The sequence below is a fragment of the Trichophyton benhamiae genome, assembly GCF_000151125.1.
Source record: "Trichophyton benhamiae CBS 112371 chromosome Unknown Abenha-G-c-176a04.f1, whole genome shotgun sequence".
Taxonomy (NCBI): domain Eukaryota; kingdom Fungi; phylum Ascomycota; class Eurotiomycetes; order Onygenales; family Arthrodermataceae; genus Trichophyton; species Trichophyton benhamiae.
Window position 1 is genome coordinate 47,927 of NW_003315107.1, and position 17,770 is coordinate 65,696.

Consider the following 17,770-nt stretch of genomic DNA (forward strand, 5'->3'; position numbering starts at 1 on the left):
GATGTTAGTCCTTGTCGAGAATGCTTTGACTTTTTTTTACCAACTTAAACATGTACTCCATAAACACTGGATATGGATAGTAGAGTATGGATAACTGCTTAGTTGCTGAGATGCGCGACGGCGACTGTGCTTCCCCTTCCCACGCCAGCGGTTCCCTAAACTGCCTACTGACCTGCTTCTCCCCTGTCGGCGTTCCCCTCCCCCTTCCCCCCTTCCCCCCTAACTAGCCAGCCATCCTTACCCAGCCCGTCAAGCTTCCTCGTGAGGCTCTCCCATCCCAGCCAGTGGATCTCTCACTCTCTACCAAGCTAGTTATCTATATGTATGTACCTTCGAGAAAGAAAAGAAAAAAAGAAGAAAAAAAAAAAAATAAGAAGAAGAAGACCACACATCTAAACTCACCTTCCTCTAACATCCTCTGCTTAACGACTTTCTTATGTGTTTCTCCGTTAATCTCGCTGCTCATTTCCGAAGCCCTTATCCCCATCCATCCATCCATCCATCCACCCATGCAAATTGTCTTCCCCTTACTCTCTCACACTCTCTCGCTGCTATCTCCGTACTTACTTACCTACTACCATTGTTATCTCGACGGACTACGGACTATCCATGGGACAACAAACAAATGGGTAATAATAATAATAATTAAATTGCTTGAATGGCCTGCTGTCCTGTCCACTCCTCCCGCCCGCATCCCATCCCCCCAAATCCTCAGCCACAATTCATTCCCACTCACCCTCGCCTCGCCGTCTACAAAAAAAAAAAAAAAAAAAGGAAAAACGACTTTAAAAAAAATAAAGGGCATGTCGATTCCTTGCGAGTCTGGAGAAGCTCAGGGATCACCTTACCTTCTTTCCTACATCAACTAACTTATGTACTTACACATCTACCTGCATCTCACTGTGTGATGACTATGACTACGACTGTGTTATTGATGCAGTGCAGTGATGCTGCTGTCTACTTGCTGGCCAACCGTTTTTGTACGACTGGTCGGTCGGTCCCAGGATCGCCAGGCCAGCCCATCCGGCACAAAGCAGAAGCAAGACAGACCCTTGAACCTCAGTGGAAAGACGGAGCCCATCCACGAAACTTCCGGAAGTATTTTATCGCACTAAAGCATGAACCAACCCAGCTCCTAACCTCCTAGACTCGTACACTAAGTAAAATGACTAGTTGACTAGTTGGGTCTGGGTGAAAGTAATAATAATGTAAGGAAAAAGAGAGACGGTCGGTCGGGGGGATGAACAGGTTAAGCATAACAGCCAGCCAGCGACTATCCGAAAGCGGCTTCGCTTAGGCTTAGGCTTAGGGAAGTGCTTAGCTAGAGAGAGAGTGTGTGAAATAAAGGGGGTGAGGGATTGGGGGGCGGCCTCGTACAGGAGCGCCAGGCAGTGCGACGCAGGCTGAGATCGATACGAGGACAGCGCAGGAAGTATACGTACATAGAGGAAGAGGAAAGGGGATATAATGTAGCATAGCATAAACCACGACATGCACTAGTGTGCTGCGGGTGGACGGGAGTGGGCTGCGGGAGAGCGAGAGACGAGAGAGACGAGATGAGATTGACAGCGAGAGAGAAAGAGAGCGAGGTGAGTGGTTGGTTGACGGGCTATCTATCGTAAGTAAGTGTGTTAAGTTGTGTGGTGGAAGTATTTGTTTAATGCAGGATATTAACTCTATCAGGCGATTTGAGGCGAAGCAGCGAAAAAGAAAGGAGTTAAAAGCATTATTATTACATACTACAATACTACTTACTTACTGTGTTTATGAGTTGAGTACTTGAATAGCCGATGGAAGAGGGAGAGGAAGAAGAAGGGTGTGACGAGGGGGAAAGTCGCCTGTCGAATGGGAGGTTTGAGTCGTTACACAGGAGGATGCAGGCAGACAGACAGGAAGATAGATGCAGAGACAGCCAGGTCTTCACTGACACACCGGTGTTAAGAAGAATGATATTGCAGTCCGTCAGTCAGTTCAGTTCAGTCGAAAAGAGAGAGAGAAAAAGCAAATCTAGCCGACAGAAGAAGAGTAACTGGCCAGCAGCAGCATCAACGAGAGAGAGAAATTATCCTGATCCTGATCCTGATCCTGCTGGCCTGGCTGGCCCCTCTCCCACTTACCCCCCCTCCCAACCTGCGGCCGGATATTTAAGCCAGAGTGGACGGCCAGGAAGACGCGGGTGCGGGGACTCGACCGAGTATATGAAAGTAAGAGTACGGTAAGAGAGTAGTAAGAGAGTAGTAAGAGTAGGAGATGAAGTACCTACTCTTGAAAAGCGTCGAAGGTGAAACATCCTGGAGAGCGCTTATCAGACGGTGGTATAAGGGTGGTGTGGGCAGGGATGGCGCGGGAAGACAAGGAGCTGAGCGGGTTCGAAGAGAAGGTGATGTTCGACGCTAGCCGCTGTCCTCTTTTTCTTCTCTTTTCTTTTTCAACTTCTGGCTGTTCTCTCAGTAACAAGGTAAGATGATACGAGGGGGGGAGGGATACGAAACAAGCATCGTGCCTGTCTGGAGCTCGGGCAGGGAGCAGGAGTGATACTAGTGCCTGGGAAGGACTGGAGTAAGAGTAAGAGAGTAATGTAAGTAGGGGACAAGGGAACCTCGCTTAGGGATGGGCGGGCGGATGGAGGTGGAGGAGCCCAGTAGTACTTACTTTGTTGTAAGTAGTTTAGTTAAGAGTAAGAAGAGAAGAAGAGAGAGTGAAGGTGGGGAGTGGTTCAGAGGAGAAGGTTGACTGGGTTGGCATTACATAAGGAATGCCTGCATGATCGGCGCTGGGTTGGTAGAAGCATTAAGAGAAGAAGTATTAAGAGAAGAAGTATTAAGAGAGAGAAGCATTAAGAGAAGACAGTAGAGAAGAGTAAAGTAAAGAGGAGTAAGAGGAGAGAGTGAGAGTAAGAGGAGCAAGTGGTGAGTGGTGAATGTCCCTCTCTTCTTCTTCTCTCTCTCCCACTTACTTACTCTCTTCTCTACTGTCTCTTACTCTCTCTTACTGTCTTCTCTTACTGTCTTCTTCTTCTTCTTCTTCTCTACTCGATTAAACTTTCACTGTCTGCTTCTGGAAGAGTGGATCCCCTCGGGAGCTCTAACCGAAAGAGGAAGCATCTCCTTGTTTGCCAAGACATGTCGCCAAGCGTGGGGGAAGTCGGATTAGGAAGGAGGGTAGAAGTAGTCGAAAAGGAAGAAGAAGGAGAAGACGACGACGACTTCTCAAGAAGGAAGGCGATGAGCAGATAAGAGAGAGTAGAGTAGAAGTAGATAGAGTAGAGAGTAGAGAGTAGAGTAGAAGACAAAAAGAGTAAAAGTAGAAGAGTAATGATAGAGTAATAATAGAGCAAGAGAGAGTAATGGAGAAGAGAGAGAGAGATAGACTCGTTTTCGTATGTACGGAGTAAGTAAAAGTAAAATAAGCAAAAGCAACAGCAAAAAGTAAAAAAGTAAAAAAGCAAAAAAGCAAAAAAAGCAAAAAAGCAAAAGCAAAAAAGCAACAATGAAAAAAGCAACTTTCCCTCCCCCTACTCTTACTCTGCTGTCTCACCCTTGCCCTTGCCCTGCTCCCTTGCCCTTCCGCCTGCCTGCCTGCCCGCCCATGACAACGCCTTTCTTCTAGATCTTCGGGGCGCGCGTTGATCCCCTTTTGACTTCCGAACCTTCTTCTCCTCTTAGTCTCCTCCTCTTTTAGTCTTCCACTTCTTCTTCTTCTTCTTCTTCCACTCTGCTTCTTCTGCTTCTGCTTCTACTTCGACTTCGACCTCTTCGCTTGCTTTTTCCTGTCCTTATAAGCTCTCCCTCGTCTCCCCGTCCCCGATACCATACCCAGACATCCACTCTCTCTACCAACCATCTACTCTCTCTCACTCTCACTCTCTCTCTCTCTCTCTCTACCCTCACTCTCTCTACTCACTCTACCTCACTCTCTATTTACTCTCTATCTACTCTCCATCTACTCTATCATGGCGACGGCGCACATGCAGCGGCCCTACCCGCCCATCTACCACCCTGCCTCCTCCGTCGCCCAGCAGGACCAGCATGGCCGCTCGCTCTACGCCCAACCGCCAGCCCTCGGCATGTACGCCGCCGCCGCCGCTGCCTACCCCCAGTACTCGCCCATGAGCTCCCTCCCGCCATACCAGCACCACCAGCAGCAGCCGCCGCACCAGCAACAGCCTCACCAGCACCAGCACCAGCAACATCCGCCGCCGCCGCACCACCACCAGCCGCAGCACCAGCAGCACCAGCAGCACCCTCCCCAGACCCAGGGCATGCTGATGAGCCCCGTCTCCGCGCCCATGCCCCAGATGCAGCACCAGCAGCAGCAGCAACACCCTCAGCAGCCGCCGCCGCCGCAGCAGCAGCACCAGCAGCAGCAGCAGCCTCCCCAGGGCCCGTCACAGGTCAGCCCGCGCATGAAGCTCGAGAGCAGGCCCCAGACGTCTTCTTCGCCAACAACAAACTCCGGCGCCGCTCCGGGGCCCATCCCGGCAACCACCCCGCTCGTCGTCCGGCAAGACACAAACGGCGTGCAGTGGATCGCCTTCGAGTACTCCCGCGACCGCGTCAAGATGGAATACACCATCCGCTGCGACGTCGAGAACATCAACATTGAGACTCTACCGCAGGACTTCAAGACCGAGAACTGCGTCTACCCGCGCGCCTGCTGCACCAAGGACCAGTACCGCGGCAACAGGCTCGTCTACGAAACAGAGTGCAACGCCGTCGGATGGGCGCTGGCTGAGCTCAACCCGTGTCTCAGGGGCAAGAGAGGCCTCATCCAGCGGGCGGTCGACAGCTGGCGCAACTCGCATCAGGACCCGCGGCTGAGGAGCCGGAGAGTCAAGCGCATGGCTAAAGCGAATAATCGCAAGGCGGTGGCCCAGCATGCCTCGCATCTCAGCCAGCACCAGCAGCAGCACCCCCAGCAGCACCCGCAGCAGCAGCAGGCTCAGCAGCAGCCGTTGCCGGGTCTGCCGCCGCATCAGCCGCATGAGAGCCATGCAGAGGACGTCAATGTTAGCGGTATGTTTCAGCAGATGTAACCACTCTACTTCACTTCTACTTCTTCTTCTACTTCATTTACTTCTTCTTCTTGTGATTATTTTTTATGTGTCATGTATGCTGGAGCGGGCCGGACAAGGAGTGCTGGGACTTTGGGAGCTAGGGAAAAGGTTTTCTTCTTCATCTTCATCTTCATCTTCATCTTCATCTTCATCTTCATCTTCATCTTCATCTTCTTCTTCTCATGTTTATGCTTATCTATTGAGTGACTGTATTTGAGCTGTGTATCTATCAGCCGAATTCCCATTCTATATACCCATACAACCAACCATCCATCCATCCATCCATATCCATATCCTTGTCTCTCCCTTGTCCGCCATCCTTGTCCCTGTCCCTGTCCATGTCCATGTCCACGTCCACGTCCACGTCCTCAAAAGTAAACTAAGCTAATTCATCCACCACCCCCAGCCCAGTACCGCCAACAACAACAACAGCCACCAACATACACAGATAGACCAGCCCATGTCTTCAACGGCTCTACATACCCATCATACCCCCCAGCCTCTTCAGCAACCACCACCACCACCGCCGACAAACGCCCGGCAGAAGATGATACCCCCAACCACTCCTCGCACCACCAGCAACAATTCAAAGACCTACCAGAGGGCAAACGACGCAAGTTCATTCTCGTCGAGGACCCCCAGCGCTCATGCCGGGTGCGCGTCAAGGTCATGCTCGACCAGGTAGACATGAAGGAGATCCCGGACTCATATCGCAAGGCCAACTCCGTCTTCCCTCGCACGTATGTCCCCGTCCATTCACCCTTTGCTCACCACCGCCGGAAGGGGGACCGGTTCATGGACGATGATGATGAGTCGCAGCCGGCGGGAAGGCTGGTTGCGGGCAGCAGCAGCAATGCAGACGAGGAAGATGTCACGGCGGGCAAGACGAGTGTGCCCATGGCCATGCTGGAGGGAGAGGAAGTGCTGGTCCCGCGCCTGACGAGGGCGAAGAAGGAGAGAGAAGAGCTGCTTAATGATATGGGGTATCGCATGAGCTGGGGCCAGAGCAGAGTCTTTGCGGGCAGGATGCTCTTCCTACAACGATCAAGTAAGTCTACCTTCTACTCTATTCTATACTACTCTATACTACTCCATGCTAGAGAATGTTCTTTGCTAACTAACTTCTGTAGTGGACGCGTATCGCAACAAGATGAGAAACAGCATGTTGACGGCCGGCCATGAGACCAGCGAGATAGCGCCTTACTTTGAGACTCGCGTGGGCAAGCGACGATGGCTCGACAGAGGCCGCAAGACAGACGCCAAAGACAAGGAGTCTACTGCTGCTACTACTGCTGTGTCTGCTGCCTCTCCGCCGGCGGTGCTCACGACTGCCTCCTCCCGGTCCGCTGAGGAGGTCGAGTAGTCTTTACTCGCTCAATTTCTACTTGCTTCTACTCTCTTACGATGATGTCTTTCCTATGTTCTTCTCTGTCTATCTTCATTTCATGGCTGTATGTATGTATGCTAAAAAGTTGGTCTTTTGGGCGGTTACTCTTCTCTTCTTTTCTTCTACTTCTTCATGAACATGATGACCTTCAGGCGTTTCATCTCATCTCATCTCATCTTATCTTGTCGTCTCATCTCGTCTCATCTTCTCGTCTCGTCTCATCGCGGTGATCACGATCTTCGCCCCCTCGTCTGACCCGCCCATCTCTATCCCCATCCATCTTATCTACTTACTACTCAAAGTAAGTATGTTACTGGCCTTAATTGTGGTGTAGTATAGCTGCCGATAACCCTGTCGCCAGGCTGTTGTCAGGCCGACGCCGACCATCAACACTGGACGATGGACGCCAACGCCCGCGGCTTTCCTCGCTTCTTCTACTGGTCAAGCCGCCGGCCTCGCGCGCTAGTTCAAGACATCTCGCTTGCTTCAGCCTCCTTTTTCCTCTGCCTGTCTCTCCTTTTCTACTCTCACATCGCTACCATATCCTCTATCATATTCTCTACATAATCTCTCTATATTCATAATTCATCTCATTTGATCGCCGTGTTTCAGCGCTGCTCCTGGCTTCAACGCCCAATTTCAGCTTTGCCCCCCCTCCCCCGGTCCGCCTCCTTAGTAAGAGAAACAGCACGGCGATCGTACTCGATACGAGCGAGACAACACAACCACCTGCGCTGCGAAGGAAGGGCTGAAGTGCATCGCTCACTTTTTTGCGGTGAAGCGGTCTCATCTTCGCTCTTCTCTTCTTCGCTCTGGTTCCTATACTCAAACCTCCTGGGCCGGTCCGCTTCTGCCGTCCGATCCGCGGGTGCTGCTTGATATGTTGACGGGCCAGGAACACCGCCAGGAACAGGAACAGGAAGACTAGAAACGGATCAGGACAGGAACAGACCAGAGGAACAGAGGAACGGGGACAGAAGACACAATAGAGATAATAACAAGAGATAGACAAAGAACGACAAATGCAGCCTTATCGACCGGCTTATCGAAACCCTTCGCCCGACCCCGACCAGGACCTCGCCATGCTGCCGCCGCAAAACAACTACTACTCGCCCGTCAACCCCCAGCCTCACCCTCCGCAGCATCGCCAGCAGCAGCATCACCCGCACGACGAGCCCTACTACTCCGAAGACTATATCCCGCAGCATCCGGGCCGGTCAGACGTCACCGCCGGCGCAGACAACTACGGCCATGGAGCGGCCGGCGGAGGCATGACCGGCCTGGCCTCGGGGGTCGCTGCATACCCGGGCCACTCCCGCCGGCACCTGCATGACTCGCGTGCCTACGAGGAGATGGGATACCAGGAGACCATGGGCGGCAGCTATGATCCCGCGGGCTATGCCCATAGCCGTGGCTACCAGGATCACCACACCAACTACACCAACAACAACAACAACAACAACAACAACAACTATAGCAGCAACCATAGCAACAACTATAGTAACAACAACTATAGTAACGACAGGTACAATGCGTACCAGGATAACGCCGCAAGATACCACTATGAAGACCCGTACAGGAGAGACGAGTCTGGCCTCGGCGCAGTCCATCCAGAGTCCATCAACCCGCACGACATCGTCGACGACGGAGACGATGGCTTCATCCCCGAGCCCAAGAGACGCTCCCTCCTCAGTATGGGCCACAACTCAAGCCACAACAACCTCTATCCCGGCGTCGGGGCGGGAGCCGCTGCATCCGGCTCATTGCCTGGCTCGGGTGCCCGCAGTCCCGCCGGTGCAAGCGGCAGTGGCAGCGGAAACGGCAACGGTAACGGAGCGGGTGTCGGCCCAGACACTCCCCTCTACAACCTCGCAACGGGGGAGAAAAAGGTCTTCGTTGACGAAGAACGATCCCGCAAGAAACGCCTCTGGATCATCGGCATCATCGTCGCCCTCGTCCTCGCCGGTGCCATAGCCGGCGGTGTCACCGCAGGCATCCTCGCCAACCAAAAGGCTAGCTCCGACCCCAACAGGCCCGGCGGCAGCGGCTCCGGCACAGACGACGACAAGGGAGATCTCGGCAAGGACTCAAAGGAGATCAAGGCCCTGCAGAGCAAGGACCTGCACAAGGTCTTCCCGGGCATGGACTACACCCCCTGGGGCACCCAGTACCCGCTCTGCCTCAAGTACCCGCCCAGCCAGAACAACGTCACCCGCGACATCGCCGTGCTCTCGCAGCTCACCAACACCGTCCGTCTGTACGGCACAGACTGCAACCAGACCGAGATGGTCCTGCATGCCTTTGAGCGCCTCGAGCTCAAGCAGATGAAGCTCTGGCTCGGCGTGTGGATAGACACCAACACCACCACCAACGACCGCCAGATCAAACAGCTCTACAAGATCCTCGAAAACACCCGCGACAAGTCCGTCTTCAAGGGCGTCATCGTCGGCAACGAGGTGCTGTATCGTGGCAAAAACGATCCCTCCACGCTCACGCAGCTGATGAAGTACATCACCGGCGTCAAGGACGAGCTGGCATCGCTTAAACTCGACCTCCCCATCGCCACGTCTGACCTGGGCGATGCCTGGACTCAGCCGCTCACAAAGATAGTCGACGTAGTCATGTCCAACGTCCATCCGTTCTTTGCCGGTGTCACGGCCGACAAGGGCACGGGCTGGGCATGGTCGTTCTGGGCAGAACACGACGTCTCGTTGACAAAGGGCACGAACAAGAAACAGATCATCTCGGAGATCGGATGGCCTAGCGGTGGAGGGAATAACTGCGGTGATTCCAAGTGTCCTGATTCCAAGTCGGGGTCTGTAGCGAGCGTCAAGGACATGAATATCTTCATGGAGAACTGGGTGTGTCAGGCCCTCAGTAACGGGACTGATTATTTCTGGTATGTCGTTCTCCCTTTATACCTCTGTTTCTTTCTTTTTTCTTTCTTTGTTTGAGTGATATTAATAATGAATGCAGGTTTGAGGCATTTGATGAGCCGTGGAAAGTCACGTTCAATGAGCCGGGTAAGGAATGGGAAGATAAATGGGGTCTTATGGATCCTGCCCGCGTTCTCAAGCCTGGCATCAAGATTCCCGACTGCGGCGGCAAGACAGTCGATTAACCGACGTCTCCACTGACTTTCACCACCATCTACACCATCTACACCATCTACACCATCTACACCATCTACACCATCTACACTTCGACATATACGTCGACATAGACTCGCCTTTTCCTCTATATACCTTCCGTTTCAGCCATATATACCGGCATATACACCGTTCAGCCAGCTCACATTTTTCACCCGTTCGAGCACCAGCGCACTCTTCCTGTTCTTATTTTCTTCCTTTATTGATTGACGTTGACACATGCATTATGTAAATACCTTCTTCTCCCCTTCCTACTTACCTCCCTACCTACCTACCTTCTTCCTCCCCTCAAATCCGCAGATCGCCCTTTTTCTTTTTACTCGATCCCACCGATCGATCGATCGACTTTAGTGGCATCGACGACAGCTCAAATAAGCTCCTCGACCAGACACACGCACCCCTCGGCATATACTTTCCGCCCCGCGGTCGGTCCCCGCTTCCCTGCCTCGTCCTGCCTTGCCATGCCCTGCCATGCCTTGTCACGCCTTGCTTTGCGCCCTTTTTTCTTTTTCGCGCAGAGCCCACTTATACTTTTTTTCCGCTTTGACGTCAATGGGCAATCCCGCGCCGTTGCTTTTTGCTTTTGTTTTCTTTTTTACTTTTTCGAGTGGCTTTTTGTTTTTGATTTTATTTTTATTGCTTTTGTAACGCCAGCCCGAGCCAGCCTGCCTGTTGTGTTGTTGTATTGGAAGCTTGTTTTGGTGATCGCTCTTGCATGTATATATAGTTCGTTCTGGAGTAGCTTACTTTAGGTAGCTTATGATTCGATCGGCCGCTAGAGCTTGGGATCGAGATTAATCTAGATATATACATATTTTTTTTATACTTGGCTTTGAGGGGCTCGGAGTATGATGTAATGTTTGTTGATCGGCTGGTGGGTTTCGTGGATGGGCCTGATGCGTGTTGATCTCAACGGCTATACATATAGTGTTGGGAGGGTCCTCTTCACGGAATACTTGATACTAAGAGAGTGGTTTTGGGGCTTGATATTTAGTAGTATGAATAACCTGGTAAGAATGTGCCCCGGGAATGGTAGGGGCTCTGATACACTAACAATGACACGCTGAAAGAACCGACATAACGAAAATTTCAATCACTTAGCCATAGAACTAATAATACCACATATTTATGTATAATTTCGTGCCATTGCGTAACTACGAAATACCATAGCTAATAGCTATCATACGGGGATGTTCTTTGTTGACGTTGTCTTCCGCGGTTAATTTTAACTTACCGCCGCTTAGTAACAACAGCTGCCCCACATCCCGCTTATTGAAAGCATCAAACGCCGACGTCACCAAACAGTTATTTGAACGAGTGAAATAACTCTACGCTTTTGAAAGGGTCATCAGTCAGTCATTCAATAGAGTAAACCGCTCGTCAAATTCAAAAGGCACTAAGATAGTTTTCTTGAATTCAACAATCTAGCAACCTCAAGCAAACAAGTAGTAACGACCATCATTTCTTTAAGTCAGTAGCATAGCATAGATTACTTGATGGACTCACAACCAGCCTATACCAAGTAATCAACAGCAAGGAATCCAAATTCTCACCTCTCAATGAATGGCTATTCGTCATAAAACAAAGCAAGAAACTAATTTTTTTTCTTCCTTTTTTTTTTTTTTTTATTTTTCATTTAGTACGTTGGTATTCATGTCAACAAACAAAATCATTAGATGCGAGGAAATCAGACAAAAGCATGGCTCTGCGAAGTGTGGTGCAGGAAGAGAGTGGGATATTGTAGAAACTACGTGAAGTGAGTAAATGACGGATACGTGCGTTACGATTCACGTTCGTCATCGTCTGGGGTCTCGTGGTGGTGGCTCGAGTCGCAGCTGGGATGAGTCATGGTCGTCTTCATCATCGCTGTCGGAATCACGTCCGCGAGCTCGAGTATCATCGTCGTCTCGGGATTTACGATCTGAGATTCGTCGGGTTCGTGACGCTAGACACCCACCATCAGTTTCCATAGTATCATCAAGCTACAGCAACTCGCAGTTCCCAATCATCAAGACTCACCTCGTATCTTAGCAGACGAAAGTGCGTACTCCTCAATTTCTTCTCTGGACAGAACTCGCAGCACAATAACGTAGTCCGGTCGTTCTTCAAACCTTTCTCGCCCTTCAAGAGCAGATGGGCTGACTAGCCTTCTGTCGATTTTGGTCCAGCGGGCGCCAGCTGGTACGCCTTTCTTTGGCGCATCCTTCAAAGGCGCCACGCCTTCTCGGACAGCATGGGGCTCCTCGGGGAATTTCTCGGTGGGTTGTTTTAGAATCCCTCGCGGTGCTTGGGTGTCTGGGCTCGTTCCACTAGCCGGAGGAGGCGATCTCTTCGCAGAAGAAGAATTCGATTCTCTTGGGGCTGCTCTTTCGTAATTTTCATGACGTGAGGAGTTGACTGACCGCTTCGAGTCTGAGTCAACTGGTGACGGAGCCCTAGGGCGCCGTTCTGTCTCCCGAGAGGATGGTGGTGGGTTATACTTGTGATTTCCCCTAGCTCCATCCGAATAGTAACCATCATTTGTGTCTTGAGGCCAGTTCCTAGAGGACTTGTATTTATCTTCAGGGCGACTGGAATAGTCTGACCGATCTCGCCCGCTCCGAGCCTCAGCCCGTGGGTGTGCATCCATGGGTTCATTAGAATAGCCACTGGCAAGGCCAGCGGTTCCAAGGCCACCACCCGTCATTCCATCCGGAGCCCTGCCGGTAGAATATCCTCGATCTCGGCTCGGAGTCTGGCCAGAAACGCTCAGGCGTCGGTCACGCCGAGCAGTTTCGGGTTTATCGTCAACAATCACGTTGTTGTTCGCATCTCTTCGTATCTGATACCCTTTTTCAACTGAATTATCATAGCCGGAACGACGTGGGGCAGGAGGGGCGGGTGATGGTGACGTAGTTCTGTCCTGATGTAAAGATACTGGGTTGCGAAGGGAGCTATTTTGCCGGGCGTTGTCAGATGCTCGAGGGACTGTAGGGTTGTTCCTGGTTGCATCAGCATCTAGATCCCGCGGCTTTATCTCTCTGTAATTGCGAGGCGCGTCTTCTCTCTCAGGCGCTAGGAATCGCCGAGATGATGGCGGAGGCCCAGCAGCCTTTGGGTCCCGAGTGACTTGTGGAAGGTAAGCTTCCAACCCGGTCAAACTCAAGGGCCTTGCCTTTCTGACAGCGGGGACTTGTCGACGGGATTCCCGAATCGCATCAGAGTCTCTATAAAACTGTTCTCGAGCGTTGGTATAGCTGAATGAATCATGGACATCGATATCTTTATAGCTGGAATCCCGGTTAGGGCTTGGGAACCCAGAATTTCCGGCAGGAGTAAGATACCCATTCCTGTACTTGAGCTCACGTTCTCCAGAAGGCACTATCGTATCGGGCTCTCCTCCCAGTGGCCCACTAGGTTGCCTATGCCGAGAATGAGATGACGAAGGGGTTATATAACGCTCACCACCATCTCGGGATGGAGTGGGATAGATGGTCTGAGACCGTGGCTTAATAGTGGTCACTACGGGTTGCCGGCTCGGAGAGCTAGGTAGACTCAGTGGATTCAGCGGGCTTCGGCTCGCCTCCGCTGATATCGTATGGCTGCGCGGGCGCATCTCGGGGCCAGCCGTATACGTTCTCCCGTCAACGGTGTAGGAGGGGGGTAGCTTGAGTTCGCGACCACCAGACACCCTCGAGCTCCTCCTCGCTCCGTTTCGAATGTCCTGGCTGGCCATGATTCCCACCTGATGGCCCTCAAAAGGCCCGTAATGCTGTTAGCCGGGTCGAGAGAGATCGCGATATTCACTCGTTATGTGTAGCTTTGCGAATGAGGAGGGGGTGGTAGGGCACTCCTTCAGTGCCCAAGGGGGAGAGCCAATCCCCGTATCGCGTGAGTCTGACGAATATTATAGGCGGTAGGGCCTCTCTCTACCCCCCTTGATGCACCTGGAGGCTCTCTTGCTTTGATGCCTAGGTAGAACTGCTGTGGTTTTGTCGGTCTCCCGTGCGCCTGTAGCTAAATCGCTAGGATGAAAGGAGGTGATGGATGGTAGATCGCGAGACGCTGATTCGTATCTTTTATCCTGTTATATCTGTAGAACAAGCGAACCATTAGCCAGACGTTGTCTCTAGCAGTTGAACTTGCAGCAACTTGCAGGCAGCATGGCGCGCTGGGGTTGGTCCAGATAATACCGGCGTCACTGCGAGATGCAGGGTGCAGGCATTGGCATGGGATGACTTTTGACATGCCGTTGCAGGCATTCACGGCCAGGGAACGAGACTACTTACATATTTTTGTCTCACTGGCCGTCACTTTGCGGATGCTTGAAAGCTGGCAACCGAGTGAACTGGATAAAAATCGGGAGCATGGTGGGTTGTTGTTGGTGTTGACGTGGGCAGTGGCGCGGGAAAATTGATAACGAGTGAAGCTAAGAGTCACTCAAACTTGCTAAGAAGCGTGTGTGGCCATCTTCTTCCCTGCGTCGACCAATTCAACGGACGATTACTAACACCAGGCAGCAGAGCTCACCGTCCGGCTGATCGGTCGGTCGGTTGATTACGCTGAGGACATGCCAGTGTCGTCTAGTTGATTCTATTCCACTCGACTCAGGGGCACTCCCCGCCCCTTCCCCCAAGGCTGCAGCTGGTGGTAGCGCTCCATAGCTATGTTGTGCCGCCGAGATGCATGAAGGTGTATGCAAGCCTTTCCTCCTATCTCCCCTTGAGCTGGTTAAGCTAACTTGGCTCCGCAGCAGAAGCAAAGAGAAGCAGAGGCAAAAGCGTCTCTCCATCTCCTGCAAGGCGAGGCACCACCCCGAGCATCCCAGACTGCAGGACACCGAGCCCCTTCAAGGGCTTGTTCTGCCATCAACACAGGGCCAAACTCACTCACCACCGAACCGTGGAACAGACTTAACCCACTATCCACTATCTCATATCCACCCCCCCCTGCAACTCAGCCTGCATCCTGATCTAGGAGCGGGCTAAGCCTTAATGCGAACCATGGGTGTGTGTGTGTGTTTGTGTGTGCCTTTTGTGGGTTGCTCAACCAAGGCACATTTTCTGATGCCTTCCAAGATATTTTTCTTGATGAACATCAGCAATTAACCGCTTCAGTCCCATGTTCGCTTCTGATACGGATTAATATTAAATTTTGAGTGCTATCCGGCTGGGAGAAACAGCACAGCCACCGGCCATCCGTTCTCGTATGGCCCTAGCCTTGCTTCAAGGAACCGCTTCACTATTCCACCAACAATAAAGAGCGAACCTGTGGCACTGCAGCTGTAAGCAGCGCATGGGATTTCATCCTGATCCAACGGTTAGCACCGAAATATACTGTTTTCAATTGGTCCTTTCATCGCATCGCAAGCCGTGCAAAGGAGGAAGAGATTTTGCAATCGACTCAGCCGGCATTTGAACGTGTCACGTGATACAGTTTCTGTGCGAGCAGGATTTGACATCCATGAAGATGAGAGCCAATGCAAAAACTAGCAGTATTCGACTTATCCTAGACAAAGAGACGTTTGGGTATGATTCTGGACCTGATGATGGCCGTGGATCTGCAGGGCTTGCCGTCAAAAAAAAAGACAGTGTTGACTAGCGTGGTTTTTCCCCGTTTATTTAGGACCTGACATCCGGAAAATTCGCTTCCAAGGCATCGAAAAAAAAAAAAAAAAAAAAAAAAAAAAAAAGGAATATTGGTATCAGCGAGGCTACAGAACTGGAGCTTGTATCTGGAAAAAAAAAAACCTGTGTGTTAGCTTCATGGTAAACCTCAAAAGATTTGGATTTTTAAATACCCATCAGTGTCCCCGTTTGGCAGGGTACTCCGAGAGAAATACTTTGCCAGATAAAGCAAACCAGCACCGGGGCTGAACATTGACAGGTGTTCGAGGCCATAACGCAAGCTAGCTGCCATAATCCATGCCGCAAGCCTTGTCTAGCAAAGGCACCCATGCGCATCATATGCACCTTTCATGCAGAGGAAGTTCTATGCTAGCTGCCTAAGCCGCTAAAACAGGAACCATGATCATCTAGCCATTTTCTTGCTGATCGAGGGCTTTTATTGGTTTCTTTCTGCTATGTTACTGGGATCTGGACTGTTCAATAAGTCAGTATACGGCCTGTCATTCAAAAACATTCCCCCTGACCGACTTTTACGGGTTAGCGGCCTTAACTTACCACCACCGGAGGCCAGAGAGTCTCCTGAACAATGGTCATTGTTCACACTCTGATGTTCCCTTTCTCTGGCTCAGATGTATGCGTGTGTGTGTCTGGTTTGGCTGTCCTCTCCTGCTCGAACAGCATGTTTGCTAACGTGAGGGCGGTGCATCCTGCTACATGGCTTCTGGCTTGTTATAGCAATTATTATCTCATGCACTAGGGAAGGCAGACGTGTTGCTGCCTTCTGGGCTCCTGATTTATGCTTTTCTGCTGCTGCTTCTTCTGCTCTCTGTTTAGAAGGCAGTCAGTCAGTGAGGATGGGTTGTTGTTGTTTTGGTTATTTAAACTGCACGTCTTCCCCCCTCCTCTTCGTCGGCTTCTTCCTCCATCCAACAACCTACACCTCACACATACTCACCTCTGACAAGACAACCCTGCTCTGAACAGCCTCAAAGAAGCCAGACAAAAGGACAGAAACATCTCTTTCAAGTGCTCAAGAACACTATTCTACTTCTTTCACTCAAGCAAGGGTCACCTCAGGATGTGCTTTGCATACACAACCCAAGTCCGCGGCGTCTTCGGTGGAACTTCTGTGGCATCGAAAGCCATGGTCAAGTCTCCCGACCCGAAGAACTACATGTTCGGCTCTGATCGATGGACGTGCTGCGAGTGCTCGGAAAGCAACGATTATGACACCAGCCCGTCAAGATGCCCGAGCTGTGGACACCTTCGATGCGACACATGTAGAGATTCCATCCATATGATCGTCTAGACAGTGGAATCCCGCACTACAACCGTCAACCGCTCGCTACTACAACATACATATCCGCCCTATCACCCTAGACACTTATGAGTCCCGCCGTTGAACACCCAAGAACGCCCCCTTAAAAGGTGGGGCACCTTGACCTACACCTTCGATATCGTACCTTTTACCTCGAACTACGAGCGGCATTATATTAAACCAACATCCTATAACCCGTCGACACACGCTTTCTCATTGACGTCTGCCTCATCACCGACCCTACGAAACATGACGATGACTGAATGGATCCGTTGTTGTTGATATTTCAATGTGGATGATTACTTCCTACCGCTTACTTCCTTACTTTCTATGATGTCCTGTCTATGCCTTTTAAGCCTAACGCCTGATACCCGTTCTGTATTCCTTATCCTTGTTCTGATTCCTCTTTTCGATTTTATGATTTTATCTTTTGCCTTCCTTCTCTCGCAGGAGTCTACTATATGGGCCTGCCTGTTACGGTCTTTACCGACCACTAGTTTTTATTACCAACATGACCTAGAGAGCTAATGACAAATGACAATCTTAGCTCTTCAACTTTGCTTCGTTATAACTGAGTGAGAGGCCATAGCTGTCGAGTAATGATCATTAGGTATAAGACAATCTTATATTAACTAAGAGCATGTACGGGGGTATTACAAGGTCTAAGTAGGGTAAAGAGGGAGCCTCTTCAGCTTAATGTAACAGTCGCTGTAACAGTAGTAGGGGGTAAATTATAGCGAAAAAATAGAGAGTCTGGCAGGGTATCCAAGGAAAGGGTATCAATGTACATAATTAGTCTACAGTGTGAGCATTGTTTCTCTAGTGCATAGTACTTGAACCGATGTTATATATATGATATATCAAGCACCATCGACAAAAAACTATCTCCGGACCGATCTGTCTTCATCTCGAGAATGATGGCGAGGCTTAAGAGGATCCTTTGTTTGTCTCCGGTTAGTTTTATTTTTCTCGTCTCGTGACCGACTATGGGTGGACCGTGAGGATGATGGATCGGAGTCGCTGGATCTTCCATCCCTACGTCTCCTTTTGGTCTTGTAAGAGTGGTAGCCAGACTTACGAGCGGAAGTTTCCAGTAAACCTGCTTCTTTTTTCATCCGTTGGACAACAGGGCCGAGGGCGTACATGCTGTCCTGCCGTTTATGGGAGGCACATGGACTATGCTTTAGGGGTAAAATCCAATCAAGCACGGAATGGCCCATGACCTCCCCCAGGTTTGCGAAGGGATCCCCAAGG

The 17,770-nt window shown here is 51.0% G+C and overlaps 5 protein-coding genes across 5 annotated transcripts; 3 read left to right on the forward strand and 2 right to left on the reverse strand.

Moving 5' to 3' along the window:
• Window positions 1–2,744: 2,744 nt before the first annotated feature.
• Window positions 2,745–3,843, reverse strand: ARB_06939 (uncharacterized protein; the record flags this gene model as incomplete). Its single annotated transcript, XM_003014332.1, has 5 exons — window positions 2,745–2,968; window positions 2,993–3,028; window positions 3,090–3,514; window positions 3,690–3,774; window positions 3,816–3,843. 5 exons carry the CDS (start codon window positions 3,841–3,843, stop codon window positions 2,745–2,747), a joined length of 798 nt encoding a protein of 265 aa, XP_003014378.1.
• A 109-nt stretch (window positions 3,844–3,952) lies between these two features.
• On the forward strand, window positions 3,953–5,035 carry ARB_06940 (uncharacterized protein; the record flags this gene model as incomplete). The annotated part of the gene is made up of 1 exon (XM_003014333.1): window positions 3,953–5,035. The coding sequence occupies one exon, from the start codon at window positions 3,953–3,955 to the stop codon at window positions 5,033–5,035; it is 1,083 nt and encodes a 360-aa protein (XP_003014379.1).
• A 72-nt stretch (window positions 5,036–5,107) lies between these two features.
• ARB_06941 (uncharacterized protein) lies at window positions 5,108–6,419 on the forward strand (the record flags this gene model as incomplete). The annotated part of the gene is made up of 4 exons (XM_003014334.1): window positions 5,108–5,240; window positions 5,290–5,430; window positions 5,463–6,104; window positions 6,187–6,419. 4 exons carry the CDS (start codon window positions 5,108–5,110, stop codon window positions 6,417–6,419), a joined length of 1,149 nt encoding a protein of 382 aa, XP_003014380.1.
• A 1,046-nt stretch (window positions 6,420–7,465) lies between these two features.
• On the forward strand, window positions 7,466–9,564 carry ARB_06942 (cell wall glucanase, putative; the record flags this gene model as incomplete). The annotated part of the gene is made up of 2 exons (XM_003014335.1): window positions 7,466–9,342; window positions 9,420–9,564. The coding sequence occupies 2 exons, from the start codon at window positions 7,466–7,468 to the stop codon at window positions 9,562–9,564; spliced, it is 2,022 nt and encodes a 673-aa protein (XP_003014381.1).
• A 1,824-nt stretch (window positions 9,565–11,388) lies between these two features.
• Window positions 11,389–13,307, reverse strand: ARB_06943 (uncharacterized protein; the record flags this gene model as incomplete). Its single annotated transcript, XM_003014336.1, has 2 exons — window positions 11,389–11,537; window positions 11,612–13,307. The coding sequence occupies 2 exons, from the start codon at window positions 13,305–13,307 to the stop codon at window positions 11,389–11,391; spliced, it is 1,845 nt and encodes a 614-aa protein (XP_003014382.1).
• Between the last annotated feature and the right edge of the window lie 4,463 nt (window positions 13,308–17,770).